Genomic DNA, 27520 nt, shown 5'->3' with positions numbered 1-27520 from the left:
CTTAACGTAATTTTCAATAGCTTAAAGAAAGCAATACGCTGATTAGTATCAGTTAAAAGTACAGAGTTTTGATCTGTTCGTTGGCATGATCCAATTTTTTAAGGGATATCTTCTCTCTGGATACATCTTTCTGTTCTTGGTGCTTATTGGGAATTGTTGCTTGACATATCTGAAGAACACCAGGTGGGAGAATGTTACATCATACCTTGTACTCTGCTGCTTTGGAATGTAGAGTAACACAGATGCCAGAAATGAAATTTGTAGTGCACACAGGAGATGTTGTGGCTGAGTCTTTGGGAGCTTGTTATGTTTTTATTCCATTTGTCTTACACTGGAAAATGAATGTACCTGAGTGATGTGTAAATTGCTATAGATTGCAAATTAGTTAAGTGCAAATTACATTAGAATTTATTTTTGTGACTAAATCCTGTAAATTAGATTACCCAATAATTTTGTAGGAGGAGGGAATTCCTGTTACATTTATATGATTGGATAGTTATATCACATAATGAGAACGATATTAAAGCTGTTAAGTATAGCTGCCACGAATTATCTTTCCCTTCACAACTTCCACGATATCTTGAAGGTTGTTGAACATTTTCATAAATAAATCGTAATTTTAGAGAGATACAAGAAAGCAATTGCCATAATATTATTCCTGTCTTTTTCCATCTTCTTAGCATATCCTGCTACAGCTTTAGATAATATAAAATATAAAGTGGTATATATGACTGGCGTCCTTGTGAGAAGAACTGAATTAATGGCAATTCTTCGGTTTCAGAAATATATTGTTTCAAAAAGATCTACTGTGAAAAATACATGCTAGTTTTGTAACATGGCTGGCAGAATTTAGGAAAACCCATTTCCCATATTATTATTCAAAATATAGAAGACGACTTGATCTTACTCCTTAATATAGCAGTGTATTTCCAGCTCAGCAGACTGGCAAAAGTGACAACAGCAGGGTGGGAGAGAGGGTAGGGAAGGATAATGGTGTGCGACCACGCCGCTTTCACAAATGCAGCTTCGAGCACGCTTGCACACCACTTTCATGGCCCAGTTCTGAACAGGCCATGGACCAGCACTGGGCCATGGACCGGGGGTGGTGGTTGGAGACCCCTGCCTTAATAGAAGGATGAATATCTGTGCCTAGAGAATTTTATTTCATTGCCTATCAAGTCAACAGAACTGAGTACTATGTTAGAATTTCTAAATAACACAGCATGCTATTATCGGTTCATTTAAAACATATTAGAAGATTTTTGTTAATAACAGGGCTTTTTTTCTCATAAAACGCTCAGAACGGCATTCCGGCACCTTTTTTTTTGCAAAAAAAAAATCTCCCTCTATTGGCTTTAGGAGTAGGCAATCTTGGCTCTTTTTTATGACTCATGGACTTCAACTCCCAGAAATCCTGAGCCAGCCACACTGAGGGGAAAGAGAGGTTTCCAAGCTGAGCCATGCTGGCTTAGGAATTCTGGGAGTTGAAGTCCTTGAGTCATAAAAGAGCCAAGGTTGCCTACCCTGCACTAGAGGAGGACATTAAAATTATTTACAAGGTTACTTCTTTAGGAACTAAACTTTTAGAATCTAAAACAGCTAATTCAAAAAAGCCAACAGGAAAGAACCTCACATTTTTCATCTGCTTCTGTCTTTTGGAAGGTAAAATTAGATAACAAAATAATCTATTTCCTATGTTAACATCTCTGCAATGAAATCAATAAAGGTAACAGGAAAGAAATGAGAAACATTTTTCTCAATGTAATGTGTCTAATGTAGCTGATGTAATGTGTCTAATGTAATGTAATGTGTCTAATGTAGCTACAAAGAATAGTATCTTTTGTACACTCTTGAAAACTATTTTGAATCTATAACCATCTATTACAACTAAACCATTTTAAATTAAACAATTCTTAAGAATGAAATATTCTTAATATGGACTTTACTTTTACTGTTTGGACTGTTGTGTGTTTTGAAAAATAGATTATTTAGAATCTAGTTATGTTGCACTTAAGTCTTTAAATAATTAACCTAAAATATACATAAGAATATATGATGTTTTCCATGGTGAGCTTAACAGCAATAACATTTATTAAAAAGGCTAAAATAATTTCTAGTGGTATTATCTGTACATTAAAATTTTGTTTAGTCACAATCTTTCACTTTTCACATTCTGGACAAGCAGTGGTCATGTATCGTAGCAAAAGATGTTACATATGTGCATAAGCGTAGTCAGTAGCATATGCCTTTTTAAAAATATCAAACATGCAAAGAAACAAAAATAAGTCCAAAATATCTGTATTACATCCAGAAATGCCAACTTTGCAACCAATATTTCTTATCCATAACTATGGCACTCTAAGGATACCTGCATACATGCAAATGCATTTCTGGGATCAGTAACGTAGCAGGGATTGCTTTTTCCTTCCAGTAACAGATTGCTGGAAAATACCAAACATGGTCTTGAGAATTCCAATGCTTGTTACAAATTTTTCTGGATGTGGTTGTAAAGAGGCTGTTTGGCGCCAGAGACCACTGCCACGAGGAACACAGCTCTGGGTCGGGGTTCGGAGCAGCTCCGGGTGGGGGCTCAGCACAGGCCGCAGCGTGGCAACTGCGGGGAGGGGAATCCCCACTGCGGCTGTGGGGAGGGGAATCCCCATGGCATGTGGCTCTGAGCCACAGGGGTGGGGGTGCAAAGGACAGGCAGCGATGCTGTAGCAAGACACCGGCATCGCTCCCAGTGACAGCACCTCTGAGTTCCGGCACCTTTTTTTTTAAGAAAAAAAGCACTGGTTAATAATATGTAAATAATTGTCTAATTCATAGGAAACCAGAGGTAGTTAACTTGCAAGTAGATTAAATAGCCTAAATACAGAGAGAAAGTGGTTCAAAGAATAATTGTAAGGGGATATCAGCTTTATAACATGGGTTATTCTTAGCTACAAAAAATAGGACATTTTATTTATAGAGGAGAAAAGCCTTATGAGTATTTGACCTTAAAATGTAGTTCTGTGCAACGCAATCCGTAGTCATAGCTATTCTCAATATCAATTGCTGCAACAGAATGTAAAATGGGCAAGCATTTCATTATGTTGTGAAAGACACATAAGGGCTTTGTACAAAAAGTACAAAGGTGAAACTAACTAAAATACTGACTGTAGTCATGCAGTGACTAATTGGGCTGAAAGTTAAAAAGGTCTATTAATGCAGAAGAAACAGGTATGACTCCCATTTTTTAAAGTGCTTTAGTAACTAAAAAGATTTAGAATGGCTTTTATTACAAATATAAATAAACTCTGCCTCCTTCCTGAAAATTTAAAGATGTGGCCACAAAACCTCATTTGCGAGCAAAGTGTAGAGAGGAGTAGCCAAGATAGAATTGTTGCTGACTCCTCAAACATTGGAGCATTGTGACTATATTGGGTGGAAGTGGATACTCCATAAGAGATCTGTAAATACTTGTGGAATAGTTGCATCAATACATTTGCAGCGAATTTTTATAAAAAAATTAGATCTGTAAATCTGCTTGCTTTGACTAACCTTGCTCCACTTGCTCCCAAGCTTCTCCTTTGGGAGAAAAACAGAATCTAATAACTGACATAATTCTGAGCTTCAGAAATGGGAAGAAGGGATTTTTTTTATCACATAAACTTTAGAATCACATGACTCTAAAACATTTCAATTGTGGGAGCCAATTCTCAATTCTAAGGAAATTACAAAATTCATTCCTATCACATCAGATTTGAAGGTGTTCAGAAAGCAAATTTTAAGAAGAGTGAGTTTTGGATTTCTTCTATATACATAAATGCACTCACTTCCATAAAAATGAAATACAATGTAAGATGTGCTGCTTTTACTGTGCTTGTATGTAACATTGAACAGAAAATTGGGCCATCTTGACTAAGCATATTTGTTTTGCTACTAGACAGCATGTTTCATGAGAGGTCTTTCTGATAATTTTTACTGTTTTTAGGCTCGTAAAGCAATATTTTGTCTCTTAATATCATTTAGAATTTACTGGGTTCATTTGGATGTTTAGGTCTGTTTTCACACATTATCTCATGCATTTAATGGAAGTTATGCCCATAGTTCTTGTCCCATAGAAATACAATCCCAAATTCCTGAACAATCTTTCACATATATGCAATTGTACACACAATAAATCCTACATATCAAACGTAAGGGAACAGAGTGGACCAGCCATACTTCTTCCCTTGGCACTACTCATATCAAGGCATGTGTAGAGTAAAGGGGATCAGTGAGTACATACCAGTTTTTAAAATTCCACTTTCCAAATGCTTTTGCCAAGTCTTATTTTTTATGACTTACAATGATGAGTTGAAAGATGTATAAAATTAGGTTTCCCTCCAAATTAATGTACAAATGTTAACTTGTCATTTGTACAAGTTATTTCTGATTTCTGACATTTGTAATTCATGATACCAAAGGAAACACAGTTGCCAAAGGGCAGTGTTGATATTTGCAGTTAGCGAAGCTGAAATTCCCACCTATGTTGTGCTGACTCATTTGGAGTTGCAGGAGTATTCCAAATTGGAAAAAGAAAAAGAAATAACTTTGAGCATTGTTTTCTGACTGATGAGTACAAATGACAGCAGAAGGTTTTCCGAAGATATTACAAAAAGGTAGCAGACTGCAGTAAAGCTTGTCTTAGTTCTCCAATTATGTCCTGTTTAAATAAAGGAAGAAAGAAGCTGAGTCTACCCACAGATTGTCTTTTCAGTTATCATACAGCCAACGGAAGTTATGAAAGGACTTCAAGGAATATGCAGCTGTTATGAAGCCCAGCCATCTAGGATTCCTGATGACATGGAAGATCCTGTGTCTTTTACACTCTGTTGAATGCGTAAAAAGCAAGTCTAGGGCTGCTGTAGCAATCTCCAGTTAGGAAGTGACCATATATGGAGTTTCTGTATTGGAATGTACATTATATCACTACTTCAAGTCTCCACATAGCCATGGAGTTCCCTTCAGGCCTGTCATTATCTTGCAATTCCTCAAATATGAGGTAAAATAAAATAAATGCATAAATTGCTTTATTTGCTTAATATTATCCAAATGGTATTAATCTTGTAAGAGTAAGTCCCAGCTGCTTTACTGGATGGAACTGATTATTAAATGACCAGCTTTTAACTGAGACTGCTTGAGATCCAGTGTTATCAACCAAGGAGGGGTACTGCTCTGCTCTCCAGAAATGTTAAGTCTCTTAACTGGAATTTAGGAAATCTACAGTCCAGTCATACTTGAATGGAATCAGATTGCCTATCTTTGTTTTAGATAAACAAGTAAGTACACTGGATACTTTTTGGAACACTCATTGGTTCTGCAGTTGATAAGAATAGTTTTCTGGTATTTGCTTCCTTAGTATTACTCCCTTATTTTGTTTTTTAAAACTAATATATTTCAGAGGTATCACTTATATGTTTTGCCCCAGTTTGCTCTGAATTTTGAGTTGTTTTCAACATTCTGGAGATCACCATGGCAACATTTAGAAATATATATGCTGCAGATTTGACGTTGTCCCTGGGAGACTTCTTGATTACCTATTGGCTAATGAAGGTAGGAAGCAGGAAAAGGGGGCAAAAGTTAAGCAAAGTCTGGCTTGTGTATTTGCATGTAAACGTGGAAGATCACACATGATAGGGTTGTTGCTGTTCTAGGAGGTAAATCAGAAACTAGTCTATATACATAATGGGTTTCTGAAAGCTCTGTCCTCACACTGGGAGTATGAATAATATAAGAACAATTTGCTTTTGAGTTTTGAGTAGATCCTATTAGTAAATTTCTTCCAAAGTATTTAATTTATGAAATACATTTTAAACAATAATATGATTAGGGGACTGGAGGCTAAAACATATAAGGAACAGTTGCTGGAATTGGGTATGTCTAGTTTAATGAAGAGAAGGGCGAGGGGGGACATGATAGCAGTGTTCCAATATCTCAGGGGCTGCCACAAAGAAGAGGGAGGCAAGCTATTCTCCAAAGCACCTGAAGGCAGGACAAGAAGCAATGGATGGAAACTTGTCAAGGAGAGACGCAATCTAGAACTAAGAAACTTCCTGACAGTTACAACAATTAACAAGTGGAACAACCTGCCTCCAGAAGTGGTGAATGCTCCAACACTGGAAGTTTTTAAGAAGAGACTGGATAGCCATTTGTCTGAAATGGTATAGGGTTTTCTGCCTGAGCAGGGGGTTGGACTAGATGACCTCCAAGGTCCCTTCCAACTTTATTATTATTATTATTATTATTATTATTATTATTATTATTATTATTATTATTATTATTACTATTATTATTATTCAAACTAAAAGTCAAAGTTGTACTCTGTCAAGTGCTGAAAATTTAAATTCAAATTTAAGCAAATTGGAGTTCATTTGTGCTTTCATAATATAAGGAACAAGTTATGAACTTACTAAGTATATTATTCCAGTTACTCCTGTGGTACTAAACACATGTATTTATACATACATCTTGCTGCTGTTTTCTCTTTTCCAAAAAGTCAAAAGTTGTACAAAGTATCAAAAGTTAACAACATAAAACAAGACTTTTGTGTCTTCATGAATTAGATTTTAGAGATTCCCTTAAGGGGATAACTTTTTTAATTGGATTGGTTTGATTTTATGATGTGAATTCTTTATATTTTGTCGCAAGAGGAAAAGGGGTTGGATTGTAGACTTTGTGGGATCTAGAAGCAATAATGAGGAATGAAAATAACAAAAATTAAGGGATGGAGAAGGCTGGCAAAATATCTTCCTGCAACTATAGTTTTGCATACTTTTATAGTATCACAGAAGTTTTGATTAAATCTAAAAGACATCTACGAACAATTTTGGAACAAGGAACCTTGAAATCTGTATTATGGTCTCATACCACCCCCTTCTAACACCGTTACTAACCATTTTTTTGTGTTCTACAATGTGCTAAGCTCCAACTGGAACCCTTTCAAACACTGATACTAATGCAAAAGCAAATATTAAGTTTTTTCCCCCACAAAAAAAGACCAAACAGCCTTTCCAGTGACTCATAGTTTTACCAGCCTACATGTCAGTCTATGAAAAGATTCAATATATTGCTTTCTAGAAAAGATAAGGATTGCCTGTGGTAACGTTACCAGAGCTATTTCATATCCCTTAAAATCTATCTCAAATTTCTGAATTTGCTATAAAGGGAAATATATGTGTATTTTTTTTAAAAAAAACACACCTAGAAGCTATTTTTGTTTACATTGGTTTCTTTCAGTATTATCTTGGAGATTTCAGAATAAGTCCCAATATGCAACTTCCTCAAAATACCACTGTGAGGATGAGCTACAGGTATTACCAAGTCAGAAAGAACTTTGTTTACTTAATCTTGCCTCTCATTGAGAATAGCCCTATAAAGAACCTGTTTCATTTTACAAAATACCCCTGTCCAGTCTATATACTCCTGTTTTCTCTCCTCCTCCAAGATAGTTTATTCTATCATCTTGGCAACAATGGTACAGAAACTTGGGAAGAATAACCAAGTAAGCAGTATTTTTAAGCACAATAAAAAGTAATAGGATATCCAACTGTGCAGAAAAAGGCAAAGAAGGTAAAAGAAATATCTCCTCAAATTGGCCTTATTCATAGAGCTTTTATGGTACCACAACCACACATTTAAAAATAATTGCTTCATAATTGTGATTCATTTCAGTAGATTCAGAAATGTCAGATTCAACATGGCAAAACCAATTTCCAAGCTTCTGTGTGAAAAGCAAAGCTTAGGTACTATTATTAAACAGTTAAAAGTGAGATTTCTTTCCAGAGAAGAAAAGAGTGGTTGGATAAATTCACAGATTAAAAGGAAGCAGTTGATGCTTAAGGCAGAAATTATGGACAAATTTTTGTTGGACAGAATTCCACAAGGTGTCTTTATTATGGTAAAGGAAGGGTAACTGTGGCTTACCATTTTTGTGAACAGATTATAATAGTGACATAATAATTTAATAGTGACATAAGGAAACACTAGGGAAGTGACACTTTTGGTATCAAAACTATTATCTGACCAGACTAATAGAATTTCCTCAAACCTGCTATTAAATATCTGAGACTGTGGAATTTGTGACAGCTTCATAATTTCCTGTTGTTTTGTTGTACTTGTTAACTATTTTTTGTTGTTGTTCTTCATCCAACTTTGCACACATGGAGAGAGTGCGCAGGAAAGCCATAGAGAAATATATTGAAAGGTGTATCCAAGTTTCTGTGTCCCTGTGTCATTAATTTGAAACAAATTCATTTGTTTTGTATTTGGTTAATCATTCCCCTGTTTATATAAATTCATTGAAACCTATGCAAATAAAAATTAACTTCTTGTTCAGTATACAGTATATGGGCAAGAGTGAAGTATTGGATTTTACTCTTGGTAAATAAGCTGTGCAGTTTGTTTCCTTTATTTTATTTTGACTTGCTATAAAGTTGTATGTAAATGCAGATTCAGCCTTAGGATTTTGTAGAATCATATTAATTTGCTGCCTTGTTACAGTGATATACACAACTGTGATTGCACAATGCACATTTCATTAATGAAAATGGTTACAAGCTAATTACCAATAAACTTTGCAGCAATTAAATAAGGAAATGGGTACACATCAATTGCTACAACTAGTAAAATGCAGAATATTAGGAGATTAAGGTTTTGATGTTTCAGCTTTTGCTACAGCTAGATAAAGAAAATAAAGTCTAAAAGGAAGGAAGGGGGCGGGTTCGGTTTTGCACAGTAGTGCAGCAGCTGAAGGATAGCAGAGCTCTGCACCCTACGGCCAATTTCTTCCTGTTAGGGGACTCTAAATGGGCCTGAAGTCGCCCCATAGAGGTGATAAAGAAGGAGAGAAGTCCCGCCGAATGTGGAGAGATGGCGGTTGATCCTATCAGTCCGGGAAAAGCTTTCCAGAATCCAGCAGGAGAAAGGCTAGCTTAACTTCAGAGTCTAGCCCAAGCTACAAGCAGCCAAAGAAAAAAAGCACTATCTTAAGCTGACTGAAACCAATGTGCTTGGAACTGGGTAAAACAGTGATTTTTTCTCTTCTACTTGATAATTGATTTCCTGTGGGGGAAAAGCCCAAGAAGCAAAAAGTCTCTGAAAGTGAGAAGGAGGGGGATCTTTGTCCTACCCTCCTACAGACGGAAGCAGTGAATTAAACCTTTAAGTGGGGACAGAAATATACTGAAATGAAATGAATACAAGATCTAAATATGCATAATTTTGAAATTGGTGGAATGTGTTAAGATTTCCCTTTTAACTTGTGAAAATAGAAGAAAACAATTGTTTATTTTGAAAACTGAAAAACAAACTAGTGCTGACATCTAGCGGTGGATGAAAATATAGTAGTTGCTTCAATACAAGCGCTGGCAAAGCCCAGGAAAAGATCACTTGTTTTTGGTGATCTTCAATGTCTTAATAACAGAGAACAACTGTGACAAAAAAAGGAAAAAAGAAAAGAAAACATCTTGGGCTACCTACAAAGCAAGAATTATAAACTTTAGAAGAAGAAGAAATGACCTTTCTGGATTACAAGTACTTATTCAAGTGTGACTTCAAAGCTGTCTGACTCAACCCAGGTGGAAAAAGATTTACAGGAAATAATGGACATGACCTGTCAACATGACTGCGTATAGTCAAGGCTATGGTCTTCCCAGTTGCAATGTATGGCAGTGAAAGTTGGACCATAAGAAAGGCTGAGCGCCAAAGAATTGAGGCCTTTGAACTATGGTGCTGGAGAAGACTCCTGCGAGTCCCTTGGACTGCAAGGCGATCAAACCGGTCAGTCCTAGAGGAGATCAATCCTGACTGCTCTTTAGAAGGCCAGATCCTGAAGCTAAAACTCAAATACTTTGGCCACCTAATGAGAAGGAAGGACTCACTGGAGAAGAGCCTAATGCTGGGAAAGATTGAGGGCAATAGAAGAAGGGGACGACAGAGAATGAGGTGGCTGGATGGAGTCACTGAAGCAGTAGGCGTGAGCTTAAATGGACTCCAGAAGATGGTAGAGGACAGGAAGGCCTGGAGGAATGTTGTCCATAGGGTCGCAATGGGTCGGACACGACTTCGCAGCTAACAACAACAATGGACATGGAAAAGATAACATACTCTAAGATCACAAAATAAGACTGAGGACAAGAAAAAAAAGATTTGACAAAATGGATTACAGAACTACCAGGAGAACTACAAGAACTTAAGAGACAAAAAAAGTGATAAGAGAAATTAAGAGAGAAAGAAAGGGAAAAAAATTCAATGAATCTGGAGGGGCAAAACTTTCCTATAAAAACATCTCAACTGATTTGCCTTTTGTACCTATAACAACATCTACAAGACTATGGAAAGATCTTTGATTCAGAGAAACATATTGATCAGGAAATATGTCTGGTAAAAAAAAGGCTAAAGTGAGAATCAAGAAATTAGATGATGGGATCTATCAGAGGGAATATTTGAAAATTAAACATATGTTTGAATATGGATAAAGAAATAAAAAGATTTTGAATATAAATGAATTTTAGTTTAAGAGGGATGAGCCCCACAAGTAATATAGTATTTTTTCTTTCATTTTTCCTTTGTGTTCTGTTTTTTGACATGAGAAATATAAACATGTTGGGATGGTTTATATAAAGAAAATGTTTTAGATACTTAAGTGAAATTGATCTTAAGAAAACTTCAAATGGATAAAAATGTTTTGATTAGATCTAAAAGATTAGATAATTGGATTTATTAAATGAACGCTTAAAGATTAAACATATGCTTGAATATGGTTAAAAAGAAGAGAAAAATTCTGGATATAAATGTACATTACTCTAAGAGGGACATGTATTTTAAATAGTATGCTATCTTCTTTCTTTTTTTCCTTTTTTTCTTTTTTTTAAGATATGAGAAATGTAAAAGTGTTGGGATGGCCTGTATGAGGAAAAATACTTAAATACTTAAGTCTAATGAAAATCTTAACCATTAAGAATGTTTTGAATATTGTGTGGAAAACAAATTTAAATAAGAATTTTAAACAGGATCTATGATAAGGCAATCAAATGATCAATTAGAAAAGAAGTCTTATATCAGTGTGGTTATTATTTACAGAAATATTAGAAAAATGTCTATATTTAATTGTTATTTATCTAAATAATAAGAATTGTATTAATGGAAGGTTGGCAAAAGAGAACATTTTTGGAGGAAGAGAACATCAAGCAAAGCTATCATGTGGACTATAAATTATAGAAACTAATTGTTATTGATTGTTTTTAAATATAAACCCAGACAACATGATGTTTACCAAATATTAAGATAATTATGTAAAAAATAATAATAATAAAACATATTTTAAAAAAGGAAAAAGAAAATAAAGTCTGCTGCTAGAACCAGAAATCCTTATAATTGTTTGCCTGGAAATATTTTTTTTCATTCCTGTCATCAACTGATATAAATTAAGGTAATTATCTTGCTGAGTTTTTCTCTTACATGATCATTGTGACACACTTCAGTGGGGTAAAATATATAATGTTAAGCTTACAGATAGTGAATTTGTTCATTTAAGGATGCTGCACATACAGCATCTGTTCATGGAAACATTGGATGAAGGTATAAAGATGGAAGTGTTAGCTATATAACTATCTGATAAACTCAGAAGATTCATTTTTCTCACTATGCACATGTATACATAACACAACCTAGACTGTTGTTTCTCTGTGTCATATAATATATGTGGCTATATGCATAATTCTGTATTTATTTATGTTTGTGATATTTATGTAGCGTATATCAGAGGTGGTGACTCTTTGAGAGCTGTATGCAACTAAATTTCATTTTAATGTATGCCGATTAGTGTACATTCAAAGTGACAATAAAGTTATTATTCTATTCTATATCTTTATTGAGGTCTTTAACCAGTATATAAATACAGTTCTAAATACATTACAAAATAACAAAAAGAAGCTAATTAACATTTAATTTAATTAACTTTTAACTTTTAAAAGAGTTAAGGAGAAAAGGAGAGGCAAATTTTAAAAGTGTCAAAGATGTTTTATTTGTCAATCTTTTCTGCCTCACTCTCATAACAAGGAGACAAAATTTGGCTTCATTACAGGTAACAATGGCCTTATGTTTTGCTAGAAGATAGTTGAAGTAGCAGTGGTCATCTGTCCCTGGGAAATCCTTTATAAGGGTGTCTATGGAGATTCCCAGTCATCCAGATATGGTTGTCCCAAAGGTGCTTTTTTCAGGAAGCAACTCGACTTTGTTGTTTTTCTTTTGAAGACGTTTCGCTTCTCATCCAAGAAGCTTCTTCAGCTCTGACTATATGGTGGGAAGTGGAAAGATTTATATTGCTTGCAGACAGATGGTCATTTGCATTCCTTGAGAGAATTGTTGAAACTATTTTGAAGGTTTACCTGTGTCCTCAGGGTCACCTGAGGAATGCAAATGTGTGTGGAGTCTTCTTGGCTGCAGGATGTTTTCTGCCCTTTGTCCCTTCACTGTTGACCTTCATCCTTATAATCTTTATAAGGGGCTAAATCAGCATATCACACAGGTTCAAATAGGCATGCTGGCTGAGGAATTCTAGGAGTTGAAGTGCACAAATCATAAAAGGGCCAAGTTTGAAGACCCCTGCTCTATATTATGGGAATAACTCTGTTTTTAAAATTGTTTTAAAAATTCTGCTTTTTCACAATATTGAGGCCAATTGTGGAAGACAGTTGCTATCATGCTTAAACAGCTTTTGGATATTGGTCAGATCAGATCAATTTTATTATGGTCTTTAGTCATCATATAAAACAGAAGAAAAAATAGGAGAAAAGAGAATCAAAATGGATAAACAAAGATAAGCATATATAGAAATTCATCTTAAATCTTACTGTGGATCCCCTATCAGTATAAGTAGAAAACCAAACTTTGCACTATTGAATATTGGTATGGAAGATTTATGGACACCACTGAAAATGCTGATTATTAACTAAAACTGCTGTGCAACTTTGATCCCAGATTATCTACGGTTCATCCATTAGTTCTTATCCTACTCCTCCAACAGTAGAAAACAATTGTGTTCTTTTCTCATAAAATGTTCTGACAACTTTTTATATATCTACATATCCCTTTCTCCAGCCTATGCATAAGTGATTCTACTATCATCTTCATTGGCCTACTTACTAAGAATGTTACTTTATTGGATAAGACTTTGTCCCCAGAATATTATGGAACATAATTGGGTATGAAGATAAAAGAAAAAAAGGAAGTCAGGGAGACGGGGGGACTATTTTTTAGTGTATATGGTTTAAATAAATATTATTTTTATGTAGTGTACTCTACATTATAAATATATAAACTGTCTGGATTCAAGAAACATATATCACACAGTAAAAGAATTGTGCTTGAACAAAAGATAATCAATAAAGGGCTGTTTCTTATCAGACTAGGAAATTCACCATGTGTCATATGTCCAATGCAGCCATTGATTTATTCTGCATAGATAATATTCATCTTGACATTCTTTTCTTAAAGCAATTTTATTTGCTATTTTTTACTGAATTCACGTTTATGAGTATTGTATAGGATTCTAGATTATCCTCTGTTAAAATGTATGTTGCAAAAAAAACACCTTAGTGTTGCTTAGTTCCTTAGATAAATTCAGTAATGTTAGTGTTAGGATTTTGTGGTAATCAATTTGGATGAAAAGTTGCCCATGAAGATGTAACCTTTCAAAAAAACTACTGTATTTTTCAAGAGTTTTGGTGGACACAGTCCAGGCTGCACATCCATTTCCATGAGGGAAAACGACCCTAAGATCATAAAAACATATTTTATGTATGGATCTACTAGTTACCAGATTTTATGAGATTTTCTGCAGCCAAATAGAAGTAGTTAAGAACAGAACCAACAAGCTCTATTCTAATTCTAACAACATTAGAGAACTAAGGAAAAAAAATAACATATTTTATCTTACTTGAACCATTCTGTAAGCATTCCATTTATTTTCACACGTTACCTCATTAAGCAATCAACTTCCAACTCAATTTCCAGGAATACCATTGCATAATTCAAGCTTGTTACACTTTCTCTAAACAAGCAAACAAACACCATTTTTCACATTCATACATTTTTCAGTGATGTACTTAAGAGCAAAAATCTTTCCACAGTTTCCTTGTGGTCACATTCTTTGTCCTTTCAGTTAGAATTCTGCAAAATATCTTCCAAGGTATATTTAAGAAACTAATGCCCTGTAAATTTTGCTTTCATTCTTACTACCTTTCCCCTTGAATATAGAACACTAATGACACATTTCCAATTTTTAGACAAGGACGCAATCTGCACATACACACACAAACACACACACACACAAACTAAACAGGTTGTAGAAGCTAACCACAGCGATATTCTTCCAGCTGGAGCATTAATACCTATGGGCTTATCGTTTTTCACGTTTGTTTTATGTTGACATACGCAACATGATGTTTTTAAGCTTATGCTTCATCCTTTCTTAACAGTCTACTCTTTAAAAAATTTTCTCAGAGATCCAGATGGTGCCCTACTTACCTGTATTTTGGAAAGCAGTAAAAGGAAGCTTTTTGGAGAGATTTAATTATGATTTTAAAACATTTTAGGAAGATGAAAGTATACATTAAGTTACTGGTTTGGTTATATCTATGTCACATGCACATTCCGAAGGAATAGTAAGAACAGTATTTGTCAGTTTGGGCCATCATACCAAAAAGAAATAATTGAAAAGCAGCTATTTTAAATTTTGATAAAACACTTGTTTTACCTTGCATGCCCCTTTACTAACTATATTTATACCTTAGTGTGCTTACAGTAAAAACTGTGCTTTTTGTCCCTGGAGACACAAACTGTTCCTTTTGTTCTGGTAGCTTTTCCACTGTCAAGTAATTATATTACAAAACGCAGGTAACCTTATTTTTGGCCTCAGTGGTAATATATTAATCAAAAGACTAACTATATTTAATATTAACCCACAGACTATCTATTTCAAAATATTGTGTAACAAAGCTTTGAAATCCATTCTCAAAACTACATGTGTTTGTAAAGTGAGCCAGGTGAACGTCTGACCATTATTCTATCTTAATCAACATGAAATTATTGCAGGATTTTAAAAAGCTATGCAAGCAATGTGAAGATGGTTTCCTGTGATCCTTATGTGTAACAGGAAGTTCTGGAAAAACCTAATATCCTTGCCTTTCATATTTGAAATGGGAAACATTCAAGTCAACTAAACCTGAATACTGGTTTTTTGTTGTTGTTGTTTTTTGTTTGTTTTTTTAGTCTGTGAACTGGCAATACTCCTATTCTTGTTCTGTATTATCCAGCTCTCTGACTTGCAATAATGTACTTGTTTGTGCATTTTCTCCACCAGTGAAGGTAAAGCCAGAAGAGATACAAAGAGTTGGATTCAGTCAGGCTGGAAAGGGAACGATATTTTTATCTAACATACACTGAATTTTTAAAAGAGCCTGTGCTGTTTTCTTAGCCATATATAAGCAGGAAGTAGAGGAAATCTGTAACTTTCTCATCTGGGACATTGCACTGACACAAAATTTCTATGCTACTTCGTTATTAGCTATTAGGAACAGTGTAACTAAAAGCAAAAGAATATAGTGTCAAAGTTTACTTTTAGGATGCAGCATTATGCCACAGATGTAGAGGGTGGGTTTTTTTTAATGTGGAAAAGGTTTTTTATGTGGAAAAGCCAAGTGTTTGGCTTCTGTTGAAATATATAAACTTAACCCCCCCATTAAGGCTTTATTACTTTTCAGTTGTTATATGGAGTAAATTATCAAGGATAACAGTTCTTTACTGTTTTCTCTTTAAATCATTATTTATGCATTTGCTTCTTTATTATATAGATTTATGGCAAGGAATAGTCTTTGCACAGCTTGCCCTAGGTTGGGAATCTAGCATCTATGTTGCTTTCACAGATTTCCAAGCCTGGATCTTTCTCCTTAGCCCCATTGGTTAGAGGGGATGGGATTATACAGTACTATCTGCAGGGCACTTGGGTTGGCACAGCACTCATGGAATATTTACTTTGACTTACTGGAGAAGAGCTGTTTAAAATACACACATTTTGTGTTGTATTTGACTTCTTCTATAATTGTATAAAAGGGACGCGGTGGCTCAGTGAGTTAGGAGGCTGAGCTTGTCGATCAGAAGGTCGGTAGTTTGGCGGGTCGAATCCCGAGTGCCGTGTAACAGTGAGCGCCTGTTACTTGTCCCAGCTTCTGCCAACCTAGCAGTTCGAAAGCACATAAAAATGCAAGTAGAAAAATAGGGACCACTACGGTGGGAAGGTAACAGCATTCCGTGTGCCTTTGGCGTCTAGTCATGCCGGCCACATGACCACGGAGATGTCCTTGGACAAGCGCTGGCTCTTTGGCTTTGAAACGGTGATGAGCACCGGCCCCTAGAGTTGGAAACGACTAGCACGATTTTGCAGGGGAACCTTTACCTTTACGTTTATAATTCTATAAACAATCTAAATTAATTGATTGACATCAAGTCAATGTCAGTTCTTAATGGCTACATAGATAGATTTTTCTCAGCACGATCAGGTCCCAGTCTAAACCTTTAAGTCTTACACCAGGGCTTTTCAACCAGTGGTACAGGTACCACCTGTGGTACATTGGCACCTGGCAGGTGGTACACGACCATCCTAGAAAAGTGGTAGCAGGGGAGGGGAATGAGCTGAACCGGTGGGAGCACCGCACAAGCCTGAGTGAGAGACGGCTGGAGCTGCAGGGCTGTCAGGGCTCAGCGGAAGCGCCAGGATCAGTGCCAGGCTCCAGCTGGAATGTTGCAGGGTCTTGTGATTTACATTCAGATGCTTGGCAACTGATTCATATTTATGATGGTCACAGTGTCCCAGGGTCATGTGAAGTGACCAAAACCTGATGCAACCACCCAGCAGATGGGGGGAATAAAAACCAAACACACCTCCACCCCACCCCCACTGCCAATCCTCAACAGAAATGCTCACAACAATGAAAACCTCAACAGGAGGAAGAGCACCACCGGGCAGGCAGGCAGGTGTTTGCTTGGCTGTGGCTTGGGGGGCACTTTTTTCAGTGCCATTGTAACTTCAAACAGTCACTAAGCAAACTGTACTTCATCACTTTTTTCCTTTTGGGGGGGGGGTCATCAAGTTTTTGACACCTTGCTAGGTGACTGGTGGTACTCAGATGTTGCCATATCCTAAAAGTGGTACAGTGGGGGAAAAGGTTGAAAAGCCCTGTCTTACACCACTGCACTGATTTCTACTAGGTGAGTCCATCCACTTTGATGCCAGTTGTCTTCTTCACTTACTTTCCACCTTTCTCAGCTTTATAGACTTACCCAGAGAGCTAGTTCTTCAATAATATGTGCGAAGTATGATAATTTAAGTCTAGTCATTTGTGCCTCAACTGAGAAATCTGAGTTGATTTGTTCAGTGATCCATTTGACTGGTTTTTGGCTAATAATCTAGATAGTAATCTTATATTGAATACCTACACTTGAACGACAGTGTAGAATTGCCCTTTCCAGTTCTGAGGTTCTAAAGTTGTGTTTGTGTGTGCGTGTAGTGTGCATGTGAATGTATGTATGTATGTATGTCATATCAGTTATGTTGCTTATTCAGTGAGTTCAATGTAAACCTGAACTGGAGAAGTCCAGTTATCACATTGTTCTATTATTTTTATTGGCTTGATAAAATAACATGTAACCCTGAGTTCTTTTTCCTGTGCAGACAGGGCAAATAAAAAGGGAAAAGATAGTTGCTGTCACATTTTGAAGGCCTAGTAATGTTTTTAAAATACTCTATGATAATGTCATAAAATAGAGAGTGGGCTGATATTTCCTGTATTTTATTGGATTGCCTCATTGTGTTATCACTGAAACAAACCCCTAACTCAAATACAGATAGTGTCAATTATTTGACATGGAGTTACAAGAGCTATTTGGTAGTAAATATTTCAGGAATACAGAAAATTGATTGACTGATAATGTGCCGTCAGACTTATGTGAGTGTTGTGATTCAGAGTCAGCCTGTGGGTTCGGCAGTTAGGTCGGACGACTCAGAGGAGGAGGGGGGTGTTGAAGAGCTTGCTGAGGGGGTTGAAGATCTTGCTGATGAGAGGCCTCAGCCAGGCCCCTCCCACCTGGTCACGACGGAGACCCAGCTGTGTGAGCCTGACAGCGTGGATGAAGATGACCCACAGCTGGCCCTGTTCAAGGACGCCCGACGCAGGAGGCAGTCAATCAGGAGTAAACAGAGGAAGGCAATGGGGCACCTCGGAAGGAGGCAGAGAGAAGCCACGCCCTGAACTGTATAAAAGGGGAATGCGTGGGAGGGCTGGTTTGCTGAAGGCAACCGCTTGATTAGTTCCTGTTTCATAGCTCCTGTTTCATGGTTGGTGTCTTGTTTTGCTGTTTTATGTTAATAAATTTGGCAGGCTTAATTCCAGCCTCTTGCCGTTTGTAAAGGGGTTGTCCCTGCCTTTTCTGCAGGGCCGGTAGCAGGCTGGTACAGAACAGTGAGCTCTTAGTTATCACATAGACAGACTGAGGCATATATTTGGCAGAGAATGTTTCTACAGTTAATGAAACATGCCTCTCTATTTTCTTTTTTTCTACCACCATATACTTAAAATTAAATTTTAAAAAATTCTATAAAAGATCACGGTAACACTTGTTTTGCCTTTTGTTTTAGCATCCAGTTCTAAAGTGCAAGTTTGTTCATGCAAGCAGAAATATATTTTCTACACAGGTTGGGAGTTATGCAATTCAACTAAAAATATCCAGTCTCAGAGGAAGGCACATCACTTCTAGCTTAGTGTTAGTAGCTCTTTTTTTTTACTTGAGTTGAGTTGACAACAGCAGTCTGTCTTGTATCAAGGTATTTGCTGCAATGATAAAGTGTTCACTGAAATGTAAATCCATCTGTCAAATAGACAAAAACCTAGATTCCAACTTTTTCAGGCTATATTTCCCATCTAGAGAAACATTCCAGTTTTTATTAAAAATCTTTCACCATTGTTCATCTGTATGATGTCAGTAGTACTATTTGACAAAAAATGAACTGCCAGTTGAATTCTGTTCATTGACCACAATAAATCTTTGTGTTTATGTTTGAACAGCTAATTAGTAATTTAGAATTATGAGTTGTATTCCAAGAGGAAGTCATATTAATGATGTAAGGATTGGAGACAAAGCAATTTTTGTTAACTTAACCTGTCAATGTAATCTGATGGATTTTTGACACATTTCATATTGAACATAATTCATGTTTTATAATTATCTAATCACAGAAATGTGGAGTCATAGGTGCAAAACTCAATAGGTGCAAAACTCAAGAACTATAATGGTTCACATAGCACTTACATCCTATCCAAGGCAAATAGTAGCAGAATGTTAGGCAAAAAATAAAAATCCAATTTTGTTTATTAATAATAGGAAACTAAATTTGGTTTAACCTTCATGGCACTATATTATTTGCATGTTATAGAAACTCATGGTTAATGTAATTACTATATAATTTCAGTATTGGAAATGCAATAAGCCATGTATAGAAATGCATCCTCATTCACTTACCTCAACTCAATATGAGTGAGAATGCAGAACAGAATACAGAATAGACTATTTTATGTTTTACAAAATATCTAAAAAAAATCTTTTTCAAAAAAATCCTAGAATAAACCACCAATCTCCAAAGGATTCAGCCAAATCATTTTGGATCAGATGTGATTCAGCAAAAATAAAATCCAGTTTTTTACTAGATTTCAGCCAAACCCAAATTTGAAATGTCTTGGAAGAATCCTAAAGTGATTTTATGGGTAATTTGGGCAAGTTATTCATACCAACTCCTCCCTCCTGTTATCTAAGACTTGCTTGCTTTCTTAATATCTTACCTCCCTTCCTCCTCCTGTAATATGGACCTTCACTTTTTCCTGATGTACTCCCCCCACTATATCTGCTTGAAAAGCCACATACTGGTCCATACCTAGAATAAAACAGCTTTTTTTTCCTACTTATAGATCAAAACATCCCAAAAATATGTTGTAGATTAAACATGGTTAATTTGAAGCCAGATATTCTATATAAATGGAATGCTTTATACACAAACATTTTGTACATTTCCACTGAAAAAGCCTGTCCTAAGCTTACTGTTTTGTTGTAAGTATGGTGCCATGTAGTTGAAGCATGAATGGAGCCATATGTGTTTTCATTTTTCTTTTCTGTGTTTTGCAAATGCAATCTATCAGCTAGGTTTCCATTTCTTCATATTGTTCCAGCTATATTTTATTATTCACAGTGGTGGCAGTAAAGCTGAATGGCCTTTTTCCAATCATAGAGTTATAGCAGAGCCTCTAACCATGATTATTATCAGACAATCTTGTGCCTTTTAATACTTTACTGGGAACAGATCAATTTGGATGATATTTAAAAACTCAAATGTTCTTCCAGTAGCAAAAAAAAATCCCCAAAACATGCCTGATCTTTATGCAAACTCATCTTTGATGATACATAATGTTTGTAATTATAGGTTTCTTCAGGAGTTCTGTGTATTTTTTACATTGTCAGAATTTAGTCTAGCTCAAATGAAAACACTGCATAGTGATAATTTGAAATAATTGAGGTGAGCTATGGGATTATTTTTTATGCAATATGCACAAATTATTCAGCTTTATAGCAGCAACAGCAGTGCATACAAAATACCAATAAACTTTAATCACACTTATGAGTTTATATGTATGTTGATTTCATTCTTATGTATTTCAGAAGTTGCATGTTGCATTATAATAACCCTTCTGGATTTGATGGTGTTTCGAACTACAAACTGTTCTCTTCAAAATAGTACCAAAGCTAAAACTATAAAAAGGGTGAAAATAAATATATATATTTTCTTACCCTGAAGATCATAGCAGCAGCATTCAAGTAACCCAGAATATTGGAGCTGGTGATAAAAGCTGCTTACCAGAACTCTTTTGAAGATTTCTTTGCTAATTGGGCATGCAGTATAGAAGTATTCAAATCAAGATAGATCTTCAACTAAAAGAAAATGTAGTGTGTGCTATCAACAACATGCCTAGTTTTATTAGCTTTGATGGATAAAATTATGATATGTAGACTATTGCATGAAAATCTTTTTAATAGTTCTAAGTTGTCATAGAAGTAGTTAATATCCCACCCTGCAGTTGCCTAGCAACCCCAGAGGTTTTTATCCCCTCTGCTCCAGTTAAAAAAAATGCTAGTGAGGAAGAGAAGCAAGCAGATGGCACACCATTTGCCTTATGAATCATCTATTCCTTCTCAAGAGCTTGCGTTTGTACAAGACAAATAATAGACCCAAATGAATTCTGTACAGTGTATTCACATTATATTACATACCTACATATCCATCATGTTATTCCCTTTGAGAGTAAGCAGGGCTATGCAAAGTGCCAAAGGGGAATAGGAAATTGTCAATCAAAGAACTGAAGGTGTGAAATAAGAAAAAGTAAAGGACATCTTGTTTATACCAAGAGCATTCATTATAACTTGCCAAACCTCTCTATTGTTGCAAATTATTCTTGCTTCTTAGATGAGGGAATAAAAGGGGAACTCATCAGATTTGCAGATAACACTAAACTGGAAGGAATAGCCAACACTCCAGAACAGGCATCCCCAACCCCTGGTCCATGGACCAGTACTAGGCCGCAGCATGCCAGCAACCAGGCCACACAAACAAGCAAAGCCCCATCTGTGGGATGCAGGCAGCACACAAAAACATGCACACTCTGGTTCATGGAAAAACCTTTCTCCACGGAACCGGTCCCTGGTGCCCAAAAGGTTGGGGACCACTGCTCCAGAACATGGGCTCAAGATCCAGATGGATCCCAGCAGACTATCTAACAAATTGAAATTCAAGTGGACAATCACTTATATATGAGCCAGCAGTATGCAGCAGCAGCCAAAAAAGCCAATGCAATCCTAGGTTGCATTAATGGAGGGATAGAATCAAGATCACATGAAGTATTAGAACACTTTATAGAGCCTTAGTAAGACCACACTTAAAATACTGCATCCAGTTTTGGTCATAGAATACTTTTTCCTTGCCTTCAACTTCTTTCTTTACTAGCACAATTGTCTGTCTGTCTGTCTGTCCATCCATTTCCATCCTCTTTCTTTTCCTCCCCCTTTCCATTCATTCTGCTTGGAAGATTGCTCTTGCATACTTCCTCATACAAGACATACAATTTTTTTTTTGTTCCTGTAACCACTACTCTTATTTCTTTCTCTTCCTTGCTTTTTTCCATATCAGTTTTTTTTCAATTCCACTCTTCATATTACTAAAAACTGACATTAAGAAGTTTTCATTACCATTGAATTCTTCACTAATTCTCTTTCATCATAAAGAACCCAATAATGCCTTTAGATACATTCCTTTGCATGAATTTATATGAACTCTGATATTTATGCCTTGTACTCTAAACAAGCAGACTATTTTTGGAACAGGTACTCACCAACCATAATCCTTGACTCTCCAAATAGCCCGATTTATTTTGTATATTCTCCCATCATATCCTACACACTATTCATGACACCTAATGGAATAATTTTCCCTTGCTTCACATTCATTAAGAATGTTGTACTGTGTTTCCCCAAATCATACTTTGTTCTTATCATTATTCATTGGATTGTTGTAGGTATGAATTCTACTTTCATTTGCATCTAGAACAGACATGTCAAACTTGTGACGTCACACAATGTATCAGAGCTTTGTCGCCATTGCCGGCAATGGGGTGGGCGTGGTTTCCCGGTGACACGTCCAGTCCATGAGCCGGCAGTTTGACACCCCTGATCTAGAACAATCTTTATGATATCAATTCAGACTTGAATAAATACATCAATTTACCTCTTTCATTTATAATTAATCATAATGTTTTCCTGTGCCTTTATTTATCAACTCCATCTCCCTCATAGAGAAAAGTTTTGGTTGTCATCTGAATTAATCATAGCCATGCCAAATCAGTATCTCCTGCTCACAATACGGCAATACTGAATAATTTAGACACATGTAGACCAGTATAGGTGGTCCTCAAACTTGCAACCATTTGATTAGGGACCATTTGAAGTTACAACAGCACTGAAAAAAATGACTTATGACTATTTTTCACACTTACAACCACCGTATCATTGTTATGGTCACATGATCAAAATTCAAATGCTTGGCAATTAGCATGTATTTATGATGGTTTCAGTGTCCCAGGATCGTGTGATCACTTTTGTAACCTTCTGACAAATAAAGTCATTGGAGAAACCATATTCACTTCTTCACAACCGTATTACTAACTTAATAAATGCAGTGATTGATTTAACAACTGTAACAAGAAATGTAAAATGGGACAAAACTTATTTAACAACTGTCTTGTATAGCAATGGAAATTTTGGGCTCAATTGTTGTCATAGGCTGAGGACTACCTGTATGCCACAACATAACAAAACCCATTTTTGCCACAGGATGCTGACACTATGCTAGGCAAGCTAGACTCTCAATTTTAGAGACTTTCTTGTAAGCCAGCATCTCAACATCATCAACTTGGAGACATATACACTATTCTAGATAGGCACACACTCAGGATACAGCATATAATGTGATTTTACATTTTGTTATGCTATTTTATAACTAGAAGAATATCACTTTATTCATTTTGCTATTGATAAAATAATAAACTAAATCAATCTGACATTCATCTTTCCTCTGTAATTTCATTGGAGTAGAAGAACAAATAAAAAAAAATGAAATTACAGCCGAATGTCTCTTTTCTGACCCATGATAAAATATTGACAGAAATATTTTACACTTGAAACTATAAATCTACAGATCTAAATAAAAATATGCATGAGCTCTAGGCCAGTGTAGATAGAAGTCTGATTTAGAAGTTCATGTGTTTTTGTACATTTTGACAGATGACATCAATGTTTGATGTCTTCAAGAATTTTAATTCAGATTTACATTTAAGCTATCATATTTTTTCTTCTGTTTATGATGTATAACCTAAATGCGAGACTGGATATCGCTTAACCTGATGTGCAGATGTGTAGAGCTTTGTATTGTATATGATTATGTGTAAACAAATCTGGAGACAAAATTGCAGGTAGTCCTCAACTTACAACAGTTTATTTAGCGACCATTCGAAGTTACAACGGCACTGAAAAAAGTGACTTATGACCATTTTTCACACTTATGACCATTGCAGCATCCCCACGGTCATGCGATTTACATTCAGATGCTTGACAATTGACTCACATTTATGACGGTTGCAGTGTCCCAGAGCCATGTGATCTCCTTTTGCGACCTTCTGAGAAGCAAAGTCAATGGGGAAACCAGATTCACTTAGCAGCTGTGTTACTAATTTAACAACTGCCACGATTCACTTAACAAATGTGGCAAGAAAAGTCGTAAAATGGGCAAACTCCCTTATAGCAAATTTTTCACTTAGCAACATAAATTTTGGGCTCAATTGCGGTCGTAAGTTAAGGACTACCTACAGTGGAGAGATGGCTAATTTATTTTCCCCAGAAGTTGGTGTGCTTCAGTTCCCAGTATCCTTGTGATGCCGCTATGCTGAATAGAGATGATGGGAATTGGAATTCAACAAAAACTGAGACTCGTGTGGTGTTTATCTCTGGACTAAACTGTTGAAATATCAACTTGTTCTAAATCCTTTTTCGTGTTGTGCAAGAGAATGATACATAGACAGGATTTGTAGTAGTAATAACTTTAATTTCCAGTGTTTCTTCTGCAGTTGTGTGTTGCTTTTCTCTGTATGGAGGGAATGGCTGCTTTGAGGGGGTGGATTTTCATTTAAAGATAGAGGGAGCTTTGCAAAGTTATTGCTAAGAAGTCTCCTGAGGGTTAGTCTGGCCCTTTAGCTGAATTAGGATCCTACTTTTCTAAATAATAATGTATTAACCAGCAATATTCTGTTTCAATTCAGAATATGCTGTATTTAATGAAAACGGCAAAGATCAGGACATCATTAGGGAAGGTGAGAGCCTCGGAACAAAAACAACTGAATTCATGCGAACTAATTTATACAGCAAGTATGAAAAATTTTCTGTTTTCATTTCCAACAGTAAAAAGTTAAAATGTTTTGGGAGGGTCTAGAAATTTTCAAACCTCCTGCCTGCGATTCTTGAGAAACTTTTATGTTTCTCATTCTTGCGGTGATTGTTTCTACTTATGCTTTTTATAAAAGAGATCATATTTCTGCTATGAACATAGGCAGTATATCCCTTAAGCATAAGTAAGCTTCAGTAACATGCATACTTTTGCAATGCAAGTAAATATAAATTTGATACTTTCAGCTTCATTGTTTATATTAAGATCCCTTGGGCAAAAGGAACATATTGAATGGTTACAATGAGGTTACAATGCTGCTGGACATATTTGTTGCCTCCGAGCAAATTTCCCAAAAGGTAGAATTCTCTCTCTTAGGAGACTGTCCAGGAAAATAATCTTAAATCAGCAAGAATGCATATTTAGATATAAACATATTTACACGCCACTCCCTTGCCCAAATAAAAATATGTCCTTATGACAGAATCTTGTTGGACATCTCTCCAAAACCAACAATTTAATGGCCACACTAGATACCCATACAAAATTGATTATACTGTATAATGGCTGCACTGACATGCCATTAAATCGATGGGCAGGCTTGGTGTTACTAGCTGATGATTGCTAGTTGTGATTAATTTTTTTCTTTTCAACAACTTTCTCTTGATCTTTTTAGGAATAGAGATGTGATTTTCAACTCAGTACATCAACCTTATTAAATTTGATGTACTTATTTTGATTTTTCAGAGTTATATTTGACTTGGGCAGATATTTTATTTTGGTGATCATTTGCTAAGAAAAGCAAAAGAAGCTGCTTTTTGCATTTTAATGAATGTATTTATTTTATTTATTAAATTTATAATGCAACATATATCTGCTAAAGGTAAAGGTAAAGGCTCTCCCGCACATGTATGCTAGTTGTTTCTGACTCTAGGGGCCGGTGCTTATCTCCGTTTCAAAGCCGAAGAGCCAGCGTTTGTCCGAGGACGTCTCCGTGGTCATGTGGCTGGCATGACTAGACGCCAGAGGTGCATGGAACGCTGTTACCTTCCCACCATACTGGTCCCTATTTTTCTACTTGCATTTTTACATGCTTTAGAACTGATAGGTTGGCAGAAGCTGGGATGAGTAACAGGCGCTCACTCTGTTACGTAGCACTCGGGATTCGACCCGCCAAACTGCCAACCTTCAGATCGACAAGCTCAGCGTCCTAACCCACTGAGCCACTGCGTCCCTATATCTGCTACACCATCTAAAAATTACTTCCAAGGCCTTAAGTCATATATGTGATTCTTTTTCTTTTATGTATTTGTGTATTATTGCATAGACAAGTACACCCTGATAATATTGCGTGTGTTTGATGCTCACAATAAGATTTTGATTCTTGGTGATACTAAATATGTATGTATATGTATAAGTGTATACACACATACATATATACACAGATATACTTACATACATATATACCTACACATACATATACGCAATTGCCTGTAGTAGAATCTGGTTGCTTGGTCATTGATCAGATTGTATATTGCCTGCCCTGTTCTGGTGGGGATGGCATGCTGAGCAGATTTCCTTCTTTTAGTTCTCTTCTGCCAAACTGAGATAATGACACACCTGGGGGAGAAGAGCGGTGGTTATATTTTCTTCTTAGTCTGCTAAAGCATAGAAGGGAAAACCCTTTAAGGAAACAGGGGAAACAATGGGAGCTTTGCAGTGGAAAGCTATGCATGAGAAGGCCAGTAAATGAAACAAGGGAAATACAGGCAGACAAAACAGAAAATAAAAAGCTTAATGAACAACAAGCCAGAAAAAATACGAGATATGTATAAAACAAACAAACAAACCTGTTGCAGTATTATGTATGTAAGCTACAATCATTTCATATTTGTAAACCTGAAAATATATTCTTTCCTTGTATGGATAAATATATTTACATATATGCAAGGCTCTGTGTAGATTCCAAATAAAGAAAACACTTTTATTTTATTTTTTTAAAGTATTTTATTAGTTTTCTGTCATTACAATTCATTTGTGCTTAATGAACAACATGCTGTCTGGGTTGATTTTTGCTTAGTCATAAAAAGTTGAGTTCTTATTCTCTATCTCGTTTTTCCAACCATTGATAAAATAAGTTCCATGTTTGAAAGTATTCTGTATCTTCTTTTTCTTTAATTCTCAATGTAAATCTATCCATTTCCGCACAGTCCAGTATTTTCTTAATTATTGCTTTCTCCAATGGAGTTATCTTATTTTTCCAGTGCTGTGCAAATATAATCATCACTGTTGTTAATATATGTAGTGTTAAATATACATTTTGTTTATCAAATTTTTCTGGAATTATGCCTGATAAAATATTTCCAGGTTTAAAATTTACATCCGTAACATCTTTTCTAACAAAATATG

The 27520-nt window shown here is 35.9% G+C and overlaps 1 protein-coding gene across 3 annotated transcripts in view; it reads left to right on the top strand.

Annotated features, from left to right (window-relative positions):
* PLXNB2 (plexin B2) overlaps positions 1-27520 on the top strand; it is a 394275-nt gene that overhangs the window by 196482 nt on the left and 170273 nt on the right. The window contains exon 3 of one of the 3 annotated variants that reach the window (XM_081330943.1): positions 24990-25040. The exons of 1 other annotated variant lie outside the window; for it this stretch is intronic. Coding sequence is in view for 1 of the 2 variants with exons in the window: in XM_081330941.1 (XP_081187067.1) it covers positions 25073-25095 (23 nt within the window). In the remaining variant the exon portion in view is untranslated. Of the gene's footprint in view, positions 1-24989; positions 25096-27520 lie in introns of all 3 variants that reach the window. One more of the 3 variants, XM_081330941.1, reaches the window with a different exon arrangement.

The sequence above is a fragment of the Vipera berus genome (genome assembly GCF_964194415.1).
Source record: "Vipera berus genome assembly, chromosome: 6".
Taxonomy (NCBI): domain Eukaryota; kingdom Metazoa; phylum Chordata; class Lepidosauria; order Squamata; family Viperidae; genus Vipera; species Vipera berus.
This window is presented reverse-complemented; position numbering and strand designations above follow the sequence as displayed.